General features: G+C 45.0%; 1 protein-coding gene across 3 annotated transcripts in view; it reads left to right on the plus strand.

Annotated features, from left to right (window-relative positions):
• The window catches only part of MAPK4 (mitogen-activated protein kinase 4), a 147,751-nt gene that overhangs the window by 58,150 nt on the left and 66,637 nt on the right, over positions 1-22,964 (plus strand). For 2 of the 3 annotated variants that reach the window (XM_074952361.1, XM_074952362.1), the window contains one exon: positions 18,616-20,129. In XM_074952361.1, the coding sequence (XP_074808462.1) occupies positions 19,584-20,129 (546 nt within the window). In that variant the 5' untranslated portion in view covers positions 18,616-19,583. Of the gene's footprint in view, positions 1-7,728; positions 8,074-18,615; positions 20,130-22,964 lie in introns of those variants that run through there. The other variant, XM_074952363.1, reaches the window with a different exon arrangement.

Genomic DNA, 22,964 nt, shown 5'->3' on the forward strand with positions numbered 1-22,964 from the left:
GAACTGTTCCGCTTGAGACCTTCCAGCTGAACATGGCCAACAAGCTGCTTATCATTTCAGCAGATGTTTCTCTGTTTTTCCTTTTAAAAGCCAGTGGAAGTTATTAAGAGATTCTCCCCACCTCTCCTGGGAGTGTGTTAGCACAGCTGAAACCCAGAAGCTCAAGTAGGCTTTGAAATACAATTTTATGCTTTTGAGACCCCACATTAGGCTGTCTTTGCTCACCTTATTTGCATTGGATTCTGGCAATGAGGTGGGAGCTCTCTACTAAGTGAGACAAAGGAACAACTGGGTATTCTGCGCCTGTCAGGAATAAATAAACAGAACTGGAGGGCCACCAGGTGACCTTTTGTCATGCATTAAGAGGGCTTGAATCCTAGGCTCATGCTCATATCAGTTTGTTTTAGCTTGTTAATGTCAAGGGAGTTTGAACATCCTCCGCAGGGTAATGCTGCATCTGTGTAAAAAGGATTCTAAATGCTACATCAAAGAGATTCTCTGATTGTCATCTGCAGCCCCAGAGGGGACCATGCAGACATCTGAGAGGATTCTAAATAGCACCTGAACTGTCCTGTAGTGTGTGCATTGATTGGGGTGGGTGGTCTCTTGGCTTTTAATAAAACCAGCAGCCACAGGTCAGAAAATAACAAGTCTTATCATGAGGATAGGCAGTACCACGGATCCAGTGAACTATTTTAATAATAGTCACCCCTTCAAAAGATATAGGGCTGACCTGCTTTAGAGTCATTCTGTGGTGTCACGTCAAACAATAAGATTTTATTTCACATACTGGCTCTCTAGCTAGTACTATTATAAAAATATTCTTTGGTATGGGGGGAGGGGAGGTGGGGATGTTATATTCTTTCATCTAGTACACAAGTTTGCAGAGAGAGCAAACCCAATTTATTATGAGAAAAATAAATGAGCCAGACACTGACAATACAAGAAACTAATTGGCCTCTCTGCAAGAAAATGGAACGAGAGAAAGCAATTCCAGCAGCACTGCAGAAATGACACCTGTCTTGTCAGTTCTGTTTGCCTGTATGTCAGAGGCTTTGCATGCTTTTCTGTTTGCATTGAAGCAGAATGAGTTTGAGTTCTCACTAAACATACAAGGAAATGCCACAAACATCTAAAGTCTCTTGTCCATATACAGGAACCTGCACTGGTTGGTTTTGAAAGGCATCGGGTGACTAAGGGTGGAGGGTGGGATCTATTTTCCTGGAATAGGGCAAAAGCTAGATTCTATTGTTACATCTATTGTGCTAGATGGTCTGTTTTTAACGTGGGTCATAGGAAACAGGGCTGCCTGACAGCTACTGGCTACAGACAGCTTATTTTATCTAATGCTGTAATTGATAATGCTGTAACTGATGCAATCACTCTCATTAGTTGGTAATATTATTGCTGGTAGTGTTAGCACAGGGGAAGGGTAGATGCATTGGTTTGGTATTCCTACCCCCAAAAAAGTGTGGGGTTTCCCATTGCCCCTTGTTTTGAAGTTTGCAATTCTCTGGTAGTCGCCTCTTGATGTTTTCCTTAGATACCAAATCTCATTGGTTACAAATGCATCATTCTGGGTTGTATTTCTCAGTCTGTATTATGTTAAGGAAAGTGGAAGGATGTATCCCATCACTGCTGCTATAGAAACATGGGAGAATTTTGATGCCAGGGTCTAGAACTGAGACCTGACCTTGGACATCATGTCAAGAAGGGCAGTTTGAAAGTGTTTGCATGCTGGAAATTCCCATAAATGAGTTATTGATTAGCTCTCCCTTTCTTAAGGTCATTACATAACTAAGTGATCTTATCCTATCAGTGCAAAACTCGGACAGTTACCTTATGGAATCTATATTCCTACTACTTTTAAGGTTTTTTTAATTGTCATTTATGACATTAATAATAGTATGTTGCATTTACATCATGCTTTTCATTCTAAAATGCTTTATATTCGACCTAACTCTTACCCACCTCAATAGCACTACCCACATGAGTAAGTCTGCAGTATCAGTCTCTTATTTAGGACCTTTTCTCATGTTGAGTAGTACCTTAGGCCATGATTGATTGTACTGAACTCAGTGACACTACTTGTGAAGTAAGGTACTGATCAATATAAGTAAAAGTTTCAGAATCTGGCCAATAGTATATATCATCTTTGTCAGTTTAGGGAATATTTCACCTGCCACTAAAATACATCCATTCTAGGGTGAAACATGGCAGCTGTTTAAGGGCAGACAGCAAGACTGCACTATCTGTCTAGGTATTGTTATGAGCTGCATTGCTGTAATATCTGAATACTTACACAAGAGTCTCTTATCCATTTGAAACTGAAAGGGAGGATTTTAGGTTTGGGTTTCCTGATTTGAATGGGCTAGGACACTTGATTTATAAAAATGGTGCCTGGGGATCTGAAAAGACCTGATGTTTGGTTTCAATAAAAATTAGTAATAAAGATTTCTCAAATATGCAAGACCATTCTTGTTTTTCCTCAGGGTTCGGCCTAGTCACTGAGGAACTTCTGAGGAGAGAGAAATTCTGCAGTACACTTGCTAAACTAAACTTTCTCAAACAGAATATTAGAAAGGAAAATGCTAATTATTCTGTAGGTATTGCAAAAGAAATGTACAGCTACACGACAAGTGCTTTTGTACTTAGTCTAATGATGGAAAGTACTTTAGAAGAATCAAAGCAGTTTTTGGAAGGTCTATTTTGGGAAATCTAATCATCTGAAATTAAGTCTGTGATGCTACTATTTCAAAGATCAGCTAAACATGCCTCTAGAATTTACATCAGTACAATGAATTTAAAGCTAACCACTTATTCTTTTCCCCCTTTTAACAGAGGAAATTCTAGAGCTTCTTGAGCCATCATTTCTCCAGGTAAATTGTGTGGGGTAAATGGTATGGTGACTGACTCTTCAAATAATGTTATATAGACAGAAGGGGGAAGTGCATACAGGACAGAAGGGCGCTTGAAGATTCCTATTAGAGATGGGCTCCAAACAAAGCCCCAGATCCATATAAACGTCTAAAAAAGGAGGAAGTTCCTATCTGGATCCAGATCTAAACACTTGGGCCTATCTCTAATTATTAAAGTCCAGGATGAACCATAGACTGTCCCGTAGGACACAGACTAATTAGCTGGTCAGTTTAGGGATGTTGTGGACCTTGTGGGAGTGCTGAGAAGGGGACATTTCAGACTTGGAGGAAGAACAGGTAAGGAATCATTGGAAGAACTAGTCCTGCCCTGTTGGGAATAACACCATCTATGGCCTGTTGAACCGGAGCCAGTGCTTCTTGCAGTTGGTTTCCAATCTCCGCCTTGTGCCAGGAACCTGCAATGGGAAGATGGGTCACATTGGGAGATCGGGGTGAGTAAGAATTGGCAAGGAGGCAGTAGGGAGGCAGAGGCAGCAGCACAGAGGGAGCATGGTCAGAGTCGGAGAGGTTGGGTACATGGGTTCCTAGGAGACAGAAGAGATGGGAGGGAGGGAAGCAGGGATCCTTCTGTCTAGGAATGAGAAGACAAGTTTATTGGGACAGAACAGAACACTGTCAGTGCCTTAAGGGATAAAATACTACAGAGCTAAGCAGCAGTAGTATCCCCATTTTACAGAAGTACATTGTCCAAGGTTACATGCCCAAGTGAGTCCATGGGAGGCCTGGGAAGAGAACTCAAGAGTTCCTGGCTCTGTCTGTGTTGAGACAAGCAGATCATGCCTCTCCCGTTAACTTCTGCCTTCCATGCTTGCATGAATGTTCTGAGTGTTTTGTTCCATGTTGCAGTATGAGATTCCAGTTGAGAAAAAGATTTGGGGGTTTTGGTCGTTAACATAAACTCCCTGTGCAGTGCTGTGGCCAAAAGAATTAATGCAATCCTTGGATGCATAACCGGGAGTCTAGAGTGGGAGTAGAGAGGTTATTTTATTTGGCACTGGTGTGACCGCTGTTGGAATACTGTGTCCAGTTCTAGTGTCCACAATTCAAGAAGGATATTGATAAAATGGAGTGAGCTCAGAGAAGGGCCGTGAGAATGAGTTAGGGATTAGAAAACATGCCACAGAGCAATAAACTAAGGAACTTAAGCTATTTATCTTAACAGAGAGAAGGTTAAGGGGTGACTTGATTACAGTCTACAAGTACCCACATGAGGAACAAATATTTAACAATTGGCTCTTCAGTCTAGCAGAGAAAGGTATAACATGATCCAAAGGCTGGAAGTTGAAGCTAGATGAATTCAGACTGGAAATAAGGCATGAATTTTTAACAGTGAGAGAAATTAACCATTGGAACAACTTACGGAGGGTGGAGGTGGATTCTCCATCACCGACAATTTTTAAATCCAGACGGGATGTTTTTCTAAAAGATCTGCTTTAGGAATTATCTGGGGAAGGTCTATGGCCTGTGCTATCCAGGAGCTCAGACTAGATGATCACAATGGTCCCTTCTGGCCTTGGAATCTATGAGTATTGAAAGGATGGCCACTGACACTTTGTTTCCAAGGAGACTAAAGGACTTTATTCAGGGTATGTCATCCAAACAACATCTATTAAATCAAAAGGCTCATTTAACATATAAATAAGCATACACATATGAATAGTCAGATTTCTGTCTCAATGTATTTTCAGTATAGATCCGTGTCTGAGTGTCGTAGGATTTCAGGGGTGGGGGTGGTGGGGTGGTTTTTTTTTGTGCTTTTATTATATTTTCTTATTTGCGGATTTTTTAAAGGGCTAGATGATCTCCATGCAACACAGTGGCAGGGAAAACTTCTTGGCTCTGTCAGAGTAGCCTCATAAGGCTTCATTAATAGAGGCCTTGTGAGCAGCAATGTGATGATTAGCAGAATGTTAGGCCCCATCGACTTAAATCCCATCACTGACCTTGATCCTGATGCAGCGGGAGAGGGGTGAGTCTGTTGGTCAGGTTCTCTAACAGTCCAGTTATTTTATTATTGGTTGTTTTCTCTGAACTTTTTTCCAATCTTTGTTATACCAAAGTATGAAATAGGAAGATAAAACAGAGGTGTATAGGAAAAAGAAAATATCAGAACAGCTTAAGTAAGTATTCAACATATTCTAGCCATTCACTAACACTGGGGTAAGCCATGTGAAGTCAGGGAAGGCCTTCTGACAAATCTGCATGAGATAAGCAACCGTTCAGGTGGTGTGCAGGACTTCCAGCTGCACTGTAACTACACAGAGGTCCTGAGTGCCCAGGTGTGGTCATTCACTTCACACCTGGCCACCCCACATCTGAAATGGTTGAGCTTGCTCCAGAGAGAACATGGCAGCTTGAAGCCAGGCAGTCTCTCATCAGGCTGAGTGATGAGGAAGGAGTTTTTTACAGAGGATGCAGCTTGTTCCCCACAACGTGGCAGCATCCCAAATAGAGCTGGTCAGTAACATAGCCCAGGCTGGTCTTTTGCTGATGAGTCAGTGGCAAGGTGCCTCTCATATATCTTTGAAAAGTGGGAATTGTGGTATCTTTTGGATTTTGTCAAGGAGGTTCTTTGCTGTGATTTAATACCTGATGTTAGGAGGCAGGATATTGGAGAGAGCTGGTAGCCATTTGTTGTTTGTTGGTTTCATAGTCCTTGTTGTTGTTCTCCTAATATGATTCAATTATACATCAACGAGTTTTGTGTGGGAAGAATTGAACACAGTATTCTCCAGCAGAGTAGCATAGAGCTAGTGCCAAGCTGTGCAGTATTTGTGCATTAGCTCCCCAAATTGAGCCCACAAGCTTATTTAGGTGTCTGTTTCTGCTCTTAATCATCTGAGCTAACTTCCTGAGGTAGGTAAATGTGTGAGTTAGAGTTACTCCTAGATATACCAGCTTTGGATCATGTACTAGTCATTCTCTATTCAAGAAGATGTTGAAGTCTTGTGAAGCATTGGTGGGGTTGAGATGGAAGCATTACGACACTGTCTTTGGCACATTGAGCTTAAGTCTATACTTCTTGCGATAGCCACTGATGGCTGCCATGTCTTGGTTCAGGTTGCCCTCAGTCTTTTTTGAAGTCTCTCTCTCTTGAAACAAGGTAGATGTCATCTTCATACTTGAATGGCCTTGAAATTTTTGAGGGCAGATTCAACAGCTGAAAGATCATGTGGGAGAGCCCATTAGCAGGGTACCCTACCACCGCTGACATTATGCATGAGTCGGGCATCAGTCAGGTCGCCCACAGGGATGATGGGGCAACCAAGAGCCCTGACTCCTGTTATCCCAACTCAGTCCCAGTTCTGGATTTTCCTCCCTCCTGCCTTTTCTCCCTCCCTGGGCAGAGTCCTGTTCTCCCACCCACCCCTTGCCCTATTTTAAATATGTAAGTGTCAATGGAAGGCAGGGACCAGATGTCGTGTGAGTGCTTGATGGTAAGCACTGTCTCTCGTTTTGTGTCTAGCTAACAAAGACCAAGATGGGGAATGGGGTTGGGGGGAGGTGTTCCTCTCAAAAAATTATGAGAAATAAGTTAAAAAGAAAAGCACTTTTTAAAAAACACACAAACATTATGAGGCCTATAGAAGTCAAAAGTGTCCATCAACTAAGGGTATGGCTACACTACGCAGTTTTTAGCGACACAGCTGCACCGCTACAGCCGTGCCGTTAAAAGCCACTCAGTGTAGAAGCTGTTTGTCGGCAGGAGAGAGCTCTCCTGCCAACAAGAAACTTCCACCCACCATGAGCGGCTGTGGCTTTGTCGGCAGGAGAGAGCTCCTGTCAAAAAAGTTTGCTGTTCACATTGGCGCTTTTCATCGGTAAAACTTTTGTCGTTCAGGGTGTGTGTGTATGTTTTTTTAACATCCCTGAACGACAAAAGTTTTGCCGACAAAGTGCCAGTGTAGACAAACTCTCAGAGTCTGGTAACCCCTATTTCACATTGCTTGTGATGTAGTGTATGAAAGGGTTAATTATAAAGCCAACTGCTCTTAGAAGTTACTTCTTAAGTGTCCTGCCCTCAGAGTAAGTTCAGCCAATAGGACTTGCACTGATCATGTGATGGGACGTAAGCTTTTTTCAGGCCGGTGGAGTTACTCCCGATTTATACTGGGGTAAGGAGAATCAGGCCAGTGTCTCTGTGCGTTTTACTTGCTGTATGTTAACACTATGTATCATGCAGTCGGAGTGGTGTAGGAGCAACCCTGGGATAATTCTCTGTTCCATTTTACTTTTGGAGGCAGTGTGGTTTAGTGGACTGATCGCTGACCTGGAAACCAAGAACTCTTCTGAATTTTAATGACATGTCTGCCATAGACTCACTGTGCAGCCTTGAACAAACCCCTTGAGACACCCAGAGCCTGGCTTTCAAAGGTGCTGAGCGGTTACAGCTCCCGTTGCCTTCAGTTACCTTTGAAATTCAGGCTGCAGGTGTGTCACATTGGGCGCCTAAAAGCTGAAGCTCTTTTGAAAAATGAGCTCTAATCTCTCTGTGCTTTGAGTTCCCCATGTGTAGAATGTGGGATACGTCCTAACCTACAAACACAGGGCACTATATATTATACAGAATTGGCAACGAGACCTTTTACCTTTAAGTTTTCCTATGATGGTTTGAACAACCCCAGTACTTAGTTGCCATAGAAACACGTCCCTGAGCAGTGATAGGGAATAGCTTGGGGGAGGTGGGGAAGGGAAGAGGGAGAAGAAATGGAATAAGCAAACAGGCACATTGGCAGCTGGGAACTGTGGAGGATTTGAATGTGTGGAGAGATCACCGGATTGGAACCACACAGGGACAAGAAGGGTTTGGAAAGGAGGAACCTCCTGCCCTACTTGGGATTGGCAGGAGTGATGCCCCCAACTTTTGTATGGGGCAGTGGCTGCTCAGGCTGTGATTTGTAACAAAGGAGCAGATCTCGAAGTTGAGCTACCGAGGAAGGATGGAGGGGGAATTACTCAGAGGCAGCTGAAGCTGTGATGTGCCTGGAATTCCTGCTGAACCACCAAGAATGCAGGAGCTGAAGTGATGAAAACTTTCAGAGTGTCACACGCACTGCTTCAGGAGATTGGCAGATTTCTCCGGGTTTCAGCAGTTGGAGCGAACAATCCCCTGCATCAGAGCAGAGAGGGACTGGTATGTAGGAATCCAAGAGGGATTCGACTGTTGAGAGTATTTTGTGCTTATCTGCAGGGTATTTGGCTAGACAGTTGCAGGAGAGATATAGTTCATGTGTGGATCTGAATTCATACTATTAGCTAAGCCATTCCAGAAGAGCTGGGGCGAGATGCTGATGTGTATTATTGACTTGCCAAATAAATGACTCCATACATAGTGCATTGCACTTAAAGTTTACTGCGTTGAAAGGTTCTGCTGTCTTCAGAGACACCTTACAGAGTACCATGTTGTCACGGACTCGCCGGTCGTGCCCACTCTTGGCCCCATGCAGTCCGTGGGGGGAACCTCCTTCAGTGAGACAGCCCTTCTTGGGGGTCCACTCTCTCTCGGGGGTTAAGCCCCTCCACCTCCTGGAGCAACACCTCTCTGAGCCTTAGCACCCCTGTTTCTCACCATGGGCCCCCTCAGGGAGTCCACTCGCTCTGGACCCCCAGGGCCTCCACTCCCAAAGGGAATAATGCCTGTTCTCTAGATCAGAGTGACTCTCAGCCAGCATAAAACAGGAAGGTTTATTGAGCATTTGAACACAGTATAGGAAACTCTCAGGGACCTCAGGCCTGGCCTTCCTCAGCTCAGCATATCCAAGTCTCCCCTGCATCCAGGTGGGCTCTGCCTGAGAGGGATAGTGGGTAGAGTTTTTCCGAAGTACTCTGCACTAGCCTAACTGTGCTCCCATCGAAGTCAGTGGTGGCAAACTCCCACTGAGGTCAGTGTGAGAGGGGTTCGCCCACTTACAAGTGCTTTTGAAAAAATCCCATCCTTAGCTACTGTGGTGACAAGGACCATACCAATCCATGAGTAGAGACAGAGAGCTCTATAATGGGGAATTCTTCTAGAAATGACAGAGTCAGTTTTTAAGGGCACCCAGTATATGGCAGACAGTCTATGGTATAACTGGAGAAGGTGACCAGTTCACGAAACTGTCTGCTTTTGCAGTATTGATGGTGAATTGGTGATGCTGCTGCTCAGAAGTTATATGTGCAAAGTGCTTTTCACCCATAGATTTCAAAATGCTTAGATGTTGGTAATAGTTTGGGAGTCCAACAGGTCTCTATCTTGTCATCCACTATGCTTAGCACTGGCACTGACCAGCTCATGCACAAAGAAGAAAGCTTGTTTTCCAGACCTAGGCTTGGCATCTGATGTCACAATGATTCGTGAGCTGGGCATCATGGGAGGGAAGATGAGAGCCAGACTTATACTAAAGCAAAGGTGTTTCTCTTTCAGCCCTATATAAAATGAACTAATAATTTATCCATGTCAAATCCTGCTTGCCTTTAACTCTTGTGAGTGACCTTATTGACTCTACTGCACAGAAGGGCCAAGCCTAATTTGTATATGCATTTACTTATTCTAAATCAGAAATAAATGCACATGGTCATAAAAACTATAACTTCCTTGGCAGAAGAACTGAAATGGCTCCTGATCAGCGTTCACCAGAGATAATAGCCTGTTAGTTCTCCTTCCCTTGCTCTCTCACCCTGTGGTTTTGAATGGAGCAGCACTCCCACTAAATTAACAGAGATATCAGGAGCTTTGCTTAATGAAGGGCTGCAAAATTTGACTCTGTGAAGGGGCAGTCACCTCTTTAGCATTTCTGAGTGGCCCGGTGCAGTGCCACAGTCCTCACCCTAGTGTCCCCTGCAGGCTGCCAGCTGACCTTGGCAGGTCTTCAGTGGCTTGGCCCTCTGGTTGAATCATGGAGTCCTAATGAACCCCTTCTGGAATATTAAAGACTCCCACAAATAAGACAGTCTATTTGCCCTCACTAGAGTCTGCAGCCCTGGCTCTGGGCTCTTTAAATTCAGCCTGTTGTTCGGTGTCTCATATAAGCCTTTCCCCCTTCCTGTGGTGGTAAGGGAACCAGGGCTACCCACTACTCCGGTTCCAACCCAGGGACTTTACACATAGCAGCCATGTACTGCTTGATTCAGTCTGCCACTGCTGTTTCTCTGGGCCTCTTCCTACTGGATCCTTTTATCTCCAGCCCTATATCCGAGTCAACGTCCCCAGGTCCTTTTCCCTCTGAAATCACAGCTGTGTAAGTTCAGCCAGCCATGAACTCTCTGTGACTGTTGAACTCCTTTGGCCAGAGAGGAGTACCTATCTTCACTCCTCTGGTTCCAGCCAGGGACTGACCTGCTAATGCCAAGCAGCTCCTTTTATCTGGGCCAGAAGGGCCCTGATTGGCTGTGGCTAGCTCCTCTAGCCCTTGGAGGACCAGGTCTCTATGGTTTCCAAAATGGCTGCTTTGGAGAGTCCTACCGACCTTCCCTGCTCCTTCTTTTCCCAGCTCACTGCTTCTTGGGGCGGGGTGCAGTAGGACCAAAGGGCCCCAGCAGGGAGCTGCAATGGCTGAATATACCCCATCACAGGCTCCTTTTAATTTACACACAAAAATGGTACTGTCCACACTTCTTGTCAGAGGTTTAATATCAGATGCTGTAGCCTGTCTCATGTAACTGAGGCTTCATTATTTTTTGTAATGAAGAACATTTGTAAATAGAGCTAAACTGCAATTGCAAAGTAAATCGAAAGAGAACACTGTATTGCATTAGATTTGCTTTGTTAGTATTTAGGCACTCATGTAGCCCACAGTGGGTTACTCAGGTGTCTGTGTGATTAGCAAGGTTCTGCTTCATCCCCTCTGTACAGATGGGGAAACTGAGATCCAGTTGTTGACTTTCCCAAGCAAAGCTGTGACAAAACCAGGATTTGGGAAAAATAGTGGAGAAGCTGTGTGTTAAAGCAGTGGCTCTCAATCTTTCCAGACTACTGTACCCCTTTCCGGACTCTGATTTGTGTTGCATAACTCCCAAGTTTCACCTCTGTTAAAAACTACTTGATTACAGAATCATACATAAAAATACAAATGTGTCACAGCACACTATTACTGAAAAATAGCTTGCTTTCTCATTTTTACTATATAATAAAATCAATTGGAATATAAATATTGTACTTCCCTTTCAGTGTATAGTCTTGAGAGCAGTATAAATAAGTCATTGTCTGTATGAAATTTTAGTTTGTACTGATTTTGTTAGTGCTTTTCATGGAGCCTGTTGTAAAACTAGGCAAGTATCTAGGTGAGTTGACATACTGCCTGGAAGACCTCTGCGTACTTTCAGGGGTACACGTACCCCTGATTGAGAACCACTGTGTCAAAGTGTGTGAGATGGGAGAGCGGGTGGAGCAGTTAAACATGCTCTTCTTTTACACTTTGGTCTCCTTGGCATGTAAACTGCACCAATTTAGACTCACTTATGCATCTGTTGAATGGGAGTCAGGAGGTCTAAGAGAATGTGAGCGGACAGGGAATTTAAATCAGAGTGAGATAGTCTAAGTTGCATCTCCTATAAATTTGGTCTGATATCTATGGGCCTGTTGAGACAAACAGTTAGTGTGCGGCAAGCTGGGGTATAAATCTATAGTGCACTAGTCTGTTGCTCAATATATGTCACTGTGGATCCTGATACCATGCAGTAACAGTTTCCGGTGCACATTGACCTACTCCTGTTTCAAAGGGGGGGAAGATCGAAGTCCAGTAAGGGACCTTTAGTGTGTGGCAGCAGGTTTCACATGGAGACTGTAGGCACGTCTACACGGCACACTAAGGCTGGACTCTGACTCAGGTTTGAGCCAAAGTCCCCCTTCCATCTATATATAATTCAGTCAGACTCAGGTCAGCAAGTGCACAGGACTTGCTAGAGGAGTAGGTCAGAGCCCGAGTCCCACTGTGAGTCTGCTCCCAGCCCTGTCATTGTGCAGTGTGGACATAGACCAAGCTGCAGACCCAAGTCAGAAGGTCTTCATTATGCAGCATGGACAAGTTAACAGGGCTGTGAGTCCCAGGTCAAGCAATTGTAAATCCAGATTTACAATGCAGTGTGGACACTCAAGCACAGGCTTGGAAACCTCAAGCCCACAAGCCTGGCTACTGCAGTGTAGATTTACACCCCAGCTTGCTGCACACGCACTGTTTGTCTAGACAAGCCCTCAGACTCTCTTATTGTACGACGACATGGAAATCCCCCTGATCGTTACAGTCGGAAAGAGCCCATGGCACATTCGTTTTGCACGACTGACCTGAATTCTGAAGAGCTATTCTAACCAAAAATGTAACCCTACAAAATCGCGTTGCATTTACAGCTCTATTCTCTGTCAGATATTTAATGTTTTTTTTCATAAGCTGAAAACCACACAGACCATAGCTAGCTGCCACCCCAGCTTGGTAACCAAATCTGCGTTTTCAAGGCCATATGGAAGAGAATGACATCTGCTGTCACTGTGCATGCTGTACCTCAAAGATCTTCTGGGGTCTTGGATGCTTGTAGAATTATACTTTATTAGACTGACAAATGTGTTGGTTTTGCCAGCTGCGGCTGTTGCCACCAGATACTGCACTTCCTCAAACTGCACACTCTCTCTGGTGGGTGGGTGTTATATACACACCCCACTAGCTGTGCCAAACCTCTAACAAAATTGTTAAATAGAAACAAACAGGTTTGTTCACTGTTCAAGGAAAACTTGGCTTCTCTCTCTTGAGACCTGATCCAGAAAAGATACAGCCCATTTCTGTGAAATTCCCCTGCAGATGACATGGCAGAGAGAATAACAAAATGTCCTTTATTTATTCATTCTCTTTGCTACATGTGAAAGGGGAGTAGATTCACTTTGGCCCGCATCTGTGTGGTGCCTGAAAAGGGAGCCTTCTCCTCTAAGGATGTGCAGCTACCCACAGCAAATAGAACAAAATAAATTTTCCATGTAGGTGCTTATGTTATGGAGCCAAACAGCTGTGGTAGCAAACACACAACAAGAATCCCATATGTTTTGCTTGCCTTTAACGCTGTGTATTTAATTACAACAAATAATATACACATGGAATAGAGACAAGGTTCTGGCCGAAGACAGCACAGTGCATTTCAGAAGTGGGCAGGGAATTCTGTTCTAATTTATGCTGTCTTCCTGTGGCCCAGTGCAGGGAGAAACCTGGCCATGTCCCTTCTGCCATAGCCCATACGCTAGCTGCAAGGAAAAAAAGTGGAGTAGGAGCCAGTGTGCTGTTGCTATGCCATCTGAACTTTCATAATTGCCATAAAGTATAATGCTATTTTAAATGCCATTCAGGCTGAACATCATATGTGTTTCTTATACTGACGGCTTGGTAATAATATGAAAGCACTCCAAACTAAATTTGTTTCTAACATGAAATTGGCTTTTTATCAAGAGAACGGTCTACAAAGATGCTGTAACTACAGCTAGCATTCAAGCCATGTGCACACAGACTAACTTTCTGGTGCCATCTCCAAACTCTTCCCTCCTGCAATCTGTACTACTCCCTCCAAGTTCTATGCAGGTTGTCACAGTATGAAGAGTAAACCATTTGAGGTGGATATTTTTTTAATAGAAGGAAAACAATCTGATGTATATGACACATTTTGATTGCAACCCTTCAGTTCAGATTCTTTAGGGCAGTCTTGTTTAAACATGGATTTCAAAAGATGTTAGTGTCTCATTCACTGCTGACTGGTGCTGGGGTTAACAATATGTATGTAAACTGCTTGTATAAGTAAACTAGCAATAGGTGTTACGTGCAGCCACACAAAATGAGAGTCTGGATAGGGGAAACACTAATTCAAGAGAAGCATTGTGGTATAATTGTTAGAACAAGGCACTAGGAGTCATGGCTTCTGGGATCTATTCCCAATTCTGCCAATTACTCCTTCTATGGCTTGTGCAAGTCATGTAATGTCTCTGTCTCTCTTTACCAACGTATAAAGTGGAAATAAAACATACCTACCACATGAGAGAGTTGTGTTTATAAGTGATTTGATTTGATACTCTGGGATAAAGAGCCCCAGAGAGAGCAAAGTATTAATGTGGATGATTCTTGAGGCAGAGAAAGAAGCAAGTATTCCCCATTACCCTCCCCAAAATAGATTTATAAGGGTTGCTATACGAGCTCTGTAAAGATGGACAGACTCAGTAGTAGTGGATGCAAGGGACCAGAGAATGGGCAAGTCCAGGCTTAATTTCAGTTTCTGGAATCGGAAATTGGCCTTTTTCAGTTCCCAAAGCCCAAATATAGATCCAGACTTCTAGATTTGAAGCCCTTCCAATCTGGGTGTGTGTGGTAGCAGAATGTTACTATCAAGCGTATCTTCATGAGAGAGACAGTGAAAAGTAAAGCCAACTTTTATCTTCATTTTCCACTCACATATTTGTCACTCACAAAGTTGACAAAGGAATGAAGGAATTCCTGCCATGCTTACCCTTACAGATCAGTACCTAAATACAACTGAACACATTATCCTTCCATCTCAGACTCTGCCAATCAATGACACATCCCCCCATTTGGAATGACACAAAGCATGAGTCTTACTAAAAATGTTCTCCTCCTCCCTCTGGAACACACCGGACTATTAGCATTTCTGGAGGAGAAATGAGCTGCAGTGTTAGCTGACTACTCTACTCTTGATGATACTCTTGTTCTCCTTGGTAAAGGACCCAGCTCCTGTCTGTCTTTATAAATGTTCTAAATCTAATGGTTTGTCTACATGATGGAAGATTTTGGCATCCACCAAAGTGCGCAGGCATCTGGCCAAAAACCTACCAAGTCTAATATTTAGAATATTTACCACTGGACCTTGAATTCAAAGGGAGTTGCACCTGCTTATGCCAGATTTGAATTTAGCCTCATGTCTTTAAGGTCTGGAGGAAAGCAGCTCAGCCTATAGAACCATGCTTTCAAACCCTGAAGGAGCAATTTGTTTGGGTAACAGAGGTTCCAGGCTGTGTGGGACTGGTCTTTCACAACAATAGCATGCGGCAGGGCTGGAGTTGTGTGTGCACATCTCGCTGAGCAATTCAGATGTTGAATGTCGCCCTCTTTTTGTTTGCTAAGACTAAGGGTAGGACTACACTGCAATTACAAACCCATGGCTGGCCTGTGTCAGCTGACTTGGGCTCATGGGGCTCAGGCTGCAGGGCAGTAGAACTGCAGTGTAGATGTCCAGGCTGCGGGCTTGGGCTGGATCCCAGGCTCTGGAACCTTCCCCCATTGCGGGGTCCCAAAGCCCAGGTTGCAGCTCAAGCCTGGATGTTTACACTGTAGCTTTATAGCCACGCAGCCTTAGCACCGCGAGCCTGAGTCAGCTGACACAGGCCGGCTGCCCATGTTTTATTGCAGTGTAGAACATAACTTCAGAGGTCTCTGGGAAACCCTTAGGTGCTGATAACTCAGTAGCTGTCACTCTCTTCTCCAGCACAAAGTTAAGCTGTCCTGTATGGTTACCTTAGGCGCGTCTGTGACCCCACTACCATAGCATCTGAGCACCTCACAGTCATTAATGTATTTATCCTCACTGCACCCCTGTGCCTTATGGAAATCCTGTTATCCTTTCCCAGATGGGGAACAGAGGCACAGAAAAATGAAGGGCTAGATTCACAACAGAACTTAGGCACCTACCTGCTACTTTAGGCACCAAAATCAGGCCCCTCTGGGATCCACAAAGCCCCTGCTCAATTGCCTCTGAGCCTATAGGTGCCCAAACTCACTTGGCACCTAAATTTTTGCAGTAAAAATTTCCTGTGTTTCTGTCTCTGAGCATGTGCACTGCAGCCCCATGCTAAGGGTCCGGACTTCTAAGTCTCAGAGGGATGCACAAACCAGGGGAATATAGGTGTTCCTCTGCCTCACTCACCTGTGGGGCCTGAGCCTGCAAGCGTGCTCAGACCTCACCATGTGGATTGGGCCCCATTGGTGAGCTTGCGTGCGATGGGGGGGAAGAGGAGGCATTCCCTCATACCTGTTAGCCCAGTGGTTAGGGTGCTCACTTGGGACACCCCCAATTCAAGTCCCCCTTCAGGTAAAGGGATTTGAACTGGGATCTGCTACCTCTCAGGTGAGTGCCCGAATCCCTGGGCTGTGGGAAACGCTGCTGTGGGTGCTCTCAGTCCCTCCTGCTGAAGCAGTTCCACTGTGGATAAATAATTGTGAAAAGATCCCTGGAGGAGGGGAGCGGATCCTGGGTCTCCTATGTCTGGGTTCTAACCACCAGGCTACAGAGTCATTCTCGTGCTTGTTTTCTCTCTCTCTCTCTCTCTCTCTCTCCCTCTCTGGCCCAATGGTTCTTTCATTATTAAGCCCACAGTGGAACAGCTTCAGCAACAGATGCTGAGGGAGCCCCCATGAGACTGTCCCATAGCCCAGCAGTTAGCGCACTCACCTGAGAGGTGGCAGGTCCCTGTATAAATCCTTTAACCCCCTCAGGGGGTTTCCCCGTCCCAAGTGAGTACCCCAACCCCTTGGGCTAAAAAGTTACAAGGGAGCTGCTGCTGCTCCTCTGCTCCTTGGGCTTCTTGACAAAACGGCCTAGGTGCCTAACCCCAAGGGAGGGTTTACAACTGAGAGTCCCAGGCAGAGGCAAGCGCCTCCCTGCAGCCTGGACTCTAGGCACTTATCTCTGGCAGAGGGGTGGGTCTTATAGGATTGCCAACTTTCTACTCAGACAAAACCGAACACCCTTGCCCTGCCTCTCCTCTGAGGCCCTGCCCCTGCTCACTTCATCCCCCCCGCCCCGTTGCTCACTCTCCCCACCCTCACTCACTTGCTCATTTTCACCGGGCTGGCTCAGGAGTGGGGTGTGGGAGGCTCCGACTGGGGGTGTGGGCTCTGGGGTGGGGCCATGGATTTGGGGTTTGGGGTGCTCCGGCCTGGGATCAAGGGGTTTGGAGGTGGGAGGGGGATCAGGGCTGGGGTTGGGGTGTCGGGGGTGGGGTCAGGGGTGCAGGCTCCCGGTGGCGCTTAGCTCAGGCAGCTCCTGGAAACAATGGCATGTCCCCTTTCCAGCTCCTATGCGGAGGCGTGGCCAGGCAGCTTTGCACTCTGCCCTGTCCGCAGGCACTGCCCCCTCAGCTCCCATTGTTGCGGGCCAGTGGGAGCTGCAGAGCTGGCATTTGGGGCAGAGGCAGCATGCGGAGCCCCCTGGTTGCCCCTATGCCTAGGAACCAGAGTGGGGACATGCCATTGCTTCTGGGAGCTGCACGGAGCTACGGCAGGCAGAGAGACTTTTAACGGCCCGGTCAGCGGCACTGATCAGAGCCACCAAGTTCTCTTTTTGACCAGGCGTTCCGGTTGAAAACCGGACACTTGGCAACCCTAGGGTCTGAGCGAACAGCCCTGGGCTTGGCGTCACCCACTGGCTCGATTAGGCGAGGAGCCGCCTGGTGTGCTGCTGGCTTTGTGAATCCCATGCTGAGGTGCCTACCTCTCCCCATGCTCAGGCCCCGAATTCAGGCTTTGTGAATCCCAGTGTTTTTTCTAGGTGCCTAAAAGTTAAGGATGGGGATGCTCAGTGTCACACACCTACGTTTTTTTTTGTGAACCTAGTTCTAAGTGACTGGCCCAAGGTCACACAGAGCAGGGACTTTAAGCCAGGTCTCCAAAGCCTTAGGGTAGTGGGTTAAGGGCTGAACCATCCTTTCTGTCTACTGCTGTTAGAGGTACCACCTTTATTTCACATGGATAATGCAGCAGTACCCTGTAAGGCCCGGTCAGGAATCCTGATCCTATTGGGCTGAGCCCTGTTCAAACATGTATAAAGTCAGTCCTCACCTTGAAGAATTTAGTCTAAGAATGGCATAAGGCATGCCTGTTATTTAAGGCTGCTTTATAAAGTTAAATGGTAGTTCGGTTCCATCCTAGAGGAGGCTCCGCTTCAGTGGCGGGTGACGGTATTCCTGTGTATAGTTTGCATGTCAGTTGGTAAAGTTTATAAAGCATGTTAAGGTCCTTCTGAATGAAAGGCGCTACTGAAATGTAAGATCATTATCATAGCTTGTGCTGAGGCAGCTTTTCAATTACCTTGGCTTGTGCAGAGCACAAATGCAAGCCAGGTATTTGTTTCTGTACCGGCGGGAGTACCTCCTCTCCCTCCCCCGCCCCCCCCAGTGCAGCATGTACGTACAAAAGAGGGAAAAAACCCAAACAGACCTGCTTTTAAACAAAAAGAACGTAAATTACAAACTGAAGAAAAACGTGACAAATTCTTTACTCTGGGTTGCTTAGCACCTAATGCCTTGTGCGTGTCATGCACCATTAATACAGGTTTCTTGCAATTCGTTAAGCCTGTCTGTGCTGTCTAACTGGAAAGTTGGAGACACAAGTGTTATTAAATCTTAGAAAAATTTTAATTTTTTAAAAATTAAATATTTTTGCATAAAATATTCAAACATTAAAAAAGAAAACCCAGCAAAACACAAAGTATGTATTATTGGCCCTTTATGTTTTCAGTTTAAAAAGAAATAATTAAGCATTTGAAAAAAGCTGCTAATGATGTGTGCATTTGGAGAGCATAACTAATTAATTTCCTAATGATCATAACTGATATTTCCCACCTACTGCTTTGCTCATGTTTAACCTTCAAGGAGAAAGAATTTACATAAGAGGCGTATATTTGATGTTCTTATCAAATCAATCAATCTCTTCTTTTTTTCCAGGAGGAGGGCTGAGAACCACTGAGGGATAGCCAGGCAGTATGATGCAGGAAACTCCACTAGCAATAAATGTTACAACCGGCTATAAAGATCAAATGACACTTGGGTTGGTTAACAAAAGATATACAAGGGGAAAGTGTTGGAATATTGAGCATGGAAATTTACTGCGCTGAGCTCAGCTGATGAAAAGCAAGTTTCAGTCAGAAAAGCGGTTTACTTCTGTCAACCCTTCTGCCTATCAAATGGAAAATGGGGCCTGTATATAGAGAGAGAGGGTGGCAGAAAGAATAACAAAGTCTCGCTGAACTACTGGCTTCAGAGAAAGAAAACTGGCATTCGAATTCACCTCTGGAAAGTGTAGCTCTCCAGTTTGAAGGTTATTTGAGGAATTTGGGGGCTGAAGGTCACGGTTGGAAACTAGCAAGATCCGAAGCAATTCTAGGTTCCCACATTAAATGCTGAAATCTGCTAGCTTCACTCCACTGTAAAGCAACACCTGAAGTAAGTGAGAATACAGAGACCTAGGAGAAAGGCTAATTACAACACCAGCTAGCCTATTATTTCAGCAATATATTGTACACTTCAGAGAGAAAAAAGCGAGAGAGGCTGAAGAACTTAGCAGAGTGGATCTTGGATCTTTTAATAACCTCAAGAAAAATAAACTAACTGTGTTTTGATAGGAAGAACTATTTTTTCATTGTTTTTTCTGCATTCCAAATTTCAAAGCTCTTTGGAAAGTATCCTCCCCTCCCCCCATCTGTTTTGAAATACATCATTTTGCTCAGACATCTATTTTTACTGTTTCTACGTATCTGGAAGTCTCTTGTTTTGAAACTATGGGCTCAGAACAAGCAACCCACAAGGTATCTGTGGGTAATAATGACTTGCTTGATTTCAAGATACATTTGTGAGCTGGAAGTTCTTCGCCTTGCTCAGTTTTTCAAGTGGTAAAGAAAGAACGGAGCCCAACGATGGCAGAGAAGTGCGATTGTATCGCCAGCATGTATGGCTACGATCTGGGTTGCCGCTTTGTTGATTTCAGGCCCCTGGGCGTTGGCGCAAATGGACTGGTTCTGTCTGCAGTTGACAGCAAAAGCTGCCGCAAAGTGGCTGTGAAGAAGATCACTATCAGCGATGCGCGGAGCATGAAGCATGCCTTCCGAGAGATTAAGATCATCCGCCGGCTGGACCACGATAATGTTGTGAAAGTGTATGAGGTGTTGGGGCCTAAGGGAGCCGATCTGCAAGGAGAATTTTTCAAGTTTAACACGGTGTACATAGTCCAGGAGTACATGGAGACTGACCTGGCTCGACTGCTGGAGCAAGGAACACTGACTGAGGAACATGCCAAACTCTTCATGTACCAGCTGCTGAGAGGGCTGAAGTACATCCACTCAGCTAATATACTGCACAGAGACCTCAAGCCTGCCAACATTTTCATCAGCACAGAGGACCTGGTGTTGAAGATTGGCGACTTTGGGCTGGCAAGGATTGTAGATCAACATTACTCTCATAAGGTATGTGAAACGAAACCAGTACTCTTTCTGTGTCAATCAGATTGCTGTCCGAGGGAGAGATGGGCTCAAACCAAATCCCCAGAATTGATCAGCCCTCGCAAATTTTGGAAGAGCTCAGCTCTGGATTCGTGTTCAGTTCTGGGCAGTGGACCTGATTCTGACTTTGCTTTCACTAGTTTTGCATCCACAGAATTCTATAGACGTCGTTTGAGTTACTCCTGACTTAACACTGGTCTTAGAGGAGAACCTGCATCTTAGGCCCACTCTCATCTAATCTTCCATTGCTGCTTCTTTAGCCTCTTGGCATCTACATATTTGTGACGGCAAGCAATAGGACCACAGCTCTTCTCCTAAGGGGAAAGCACTTATTGTTCCTATTCTGGGCACCTGTTGCAGCTGCCCAGGATGCCTTCTGTTAGTATTAGGTTCTATTTCTAGGAAGTATTTCTAGGTGTCAGTGCATATAACTTCCTCAACCTCTGGCTCACTGCAGAATCATAGCAATCCGTCTCTAGTGTATCGTTTCTCAAATGCAGTCACCATGGTCATATGCAGCCATCAGGGGCTTGTTTTTTGCAGCCCTAGCCTCCTGGGCAGTGATTTGGGGAGGGGGGTGGGGAAGGGGCTGCCTGCTGAATTTTGCTGTTGTAATTAGAGCACCTCAGACTTTTTGAGGTTTCTCCTATGTCAGGTTCTAATTCTGTCTTCCTGTTCCAGGGTGAATGGCTGCTGTAGCTATGCCATGGAACCTTCTCTCTCGTGCACTATTTTTAGTGGCTGTTCAACAGAAATTTGAACAGTGATTAGCATGAGCCCAAACTAATTCCCCAGACCTAACTACTCTTGGAGTACTTGAAATCTGGGGATGGATCTGCATGCTTCAGGCTGCATACCAAGGAGCTGATTCTCCACTCTCTTGTGTTCCGTACCAGCTCATCAGCCAGGCTTGAACTTGGGCACTGCAGCACCAAAGCTCACATGAGCTGGAGGAGGTAGCAGCTAGCAGCAGCAGGCTGTTAAATTCTACGTGGCCCAGCTACGTGGGGGATGGCAACTGTAACACACATTTCACAGTCGTGTGGAGCTTTCACCTCATGTAGCCCTTCACACCTATGCAAAAGTGTGGCCACATCTGACTTTTCAATTCATGCTCACACCCACTTTGCCTAGTGTAAGTGGCAGTGGAGAACCAGGCCTCGGCTCTCTCGTCAGCAGGGTGCATTTACATCACTTTTCATTCTTCAAGGTCAAATCTTGCAGGCCTGACTCAGGCTGCGCTCCCCTCGGTTTCCTCTGTGTTACTCCTGTCACAGCCCTGTGTTTCCTCTGTGTTACTCCCTGTGGCCTGTCACAGCCCTGCTCTTCTGGTCTGGGCCATCTTGCCGGAAAAGACTGTGTATGAGCATCCGCTAGGACTTAGCTGAAGCTACCAAACACGTTACTCTAGTGCACTCAGCCTAGTCTTTAGAGGCGAAATGGTGATAAGAACTTACGAACGGCCACACTGGGCCAGACCAATGGTCCCTCTAGCCCAGTATCCTGTCTTCTGACAGTGGCTGATGCCAGGTGCTTCAGAGGGAATGAACAGAGCAGGGAATCATCAAGTGATCTGTCCCCTGTCGCCCATTCCCAGCTTCTGGCAAACAGAGGCTAACATGTTTTTGCATCACTGCCCATCCTGGTTAACAGCCATTGATGGACCTATCCTTCATGAACGTATCCAGTTCTTTTTTTAACCATAGAACACATACTGCACTTGGTCACTATGCAATGCTCTAGCTCAGTGGTTCTCAACCACGGGCACAAATACCCCTTGGGACACGCAAAGGTCTTCCAGGGGGTACATCAGCTCAGCCAGGTATTTTCCTAGATTTACAACAGGCTACATAAAAAGCACTAGCAAAGTCAGTACAAACTAAAAGTTTCATATAGACAATTACTTGTTTATATTATACCCTGAAATGTAAGTAAATATTTATATTCCAATTGATTTATTTTATAATCATATGGTAAAAATGAGTAAATAAGCAATTTTTCAGCAATAGTGTGCTGTGACACTTGTATTTTTATGTCTGCTTTTGTAAGCAAGTGGTTTTTAAGTGAGGTGAAAGTTGGGGATACCCAAGATAAATCAGACTCCTGAAAGGGGTACAGTAGTCTGGGAAGATTGAGAGCCACTGCTCTAGCTGACCTCATCTGGGATTTTTGTATGTGGAACACGTGTAGAGTATATCATAAACTAATGTATCTCACCACTCTGCAATGCAGCCCCTTTTCTGAATCACTGACCAATGCACAGTGCATGTTCTGATGCTGTTGGTAAACTAGGTCTATTCTCCCTTGATTATCATTACAAAAGGTTTTTCCCCCCCAGCTCTCCTGCTGGTAATAGTTCACTCTGGTTACAGTGTGTGTGGTAACACCCATTGTTTCATGTTCTTTGTGTATATAAATCTCCCCACTGTATTTTCCACTGAATGCATCCGATGAAGTGAGCTGTAGCTCACGAAAGCTTATGCTCAGATAAATTTGTTAGTCTCTAAGGTGCCACAAGTCCTCCTTTTCTTTATTCTCCCTTAGTTTTTCTTATGTCAAAAACATCCCATCCTTCATTCATCATTATATATTTATATTCAACTAAAGATACATATTTGCCAATCTGTTTGCCCCTTATCACAAAATCAGTCAGATCTTGATTCTTGTATGTATGTTCTGCTCTGGATAGCCTGCAAGTCCCACCAATTAGTTCCTCTTGCTTGTTTCTGAGACGAGGCATCTAAATAATAAGACTGTGTTCTCTTTAGACTCCAGCCTATTAGGAAACAGAAAATCTGT

Source organism: Natator depressus, chromosome 5 (assembly GCF_965152275.1).
Source record: "Natator depressus isolate rNatDep1 chromosome 5, rNatDep2.hap1, whole genome shotgun sequence".
NCBI classification, from domain to species: Eukaryota; Metazoa; Chordata; order Testudines; family Cheloniidae; genus Natator; species Natator depressus.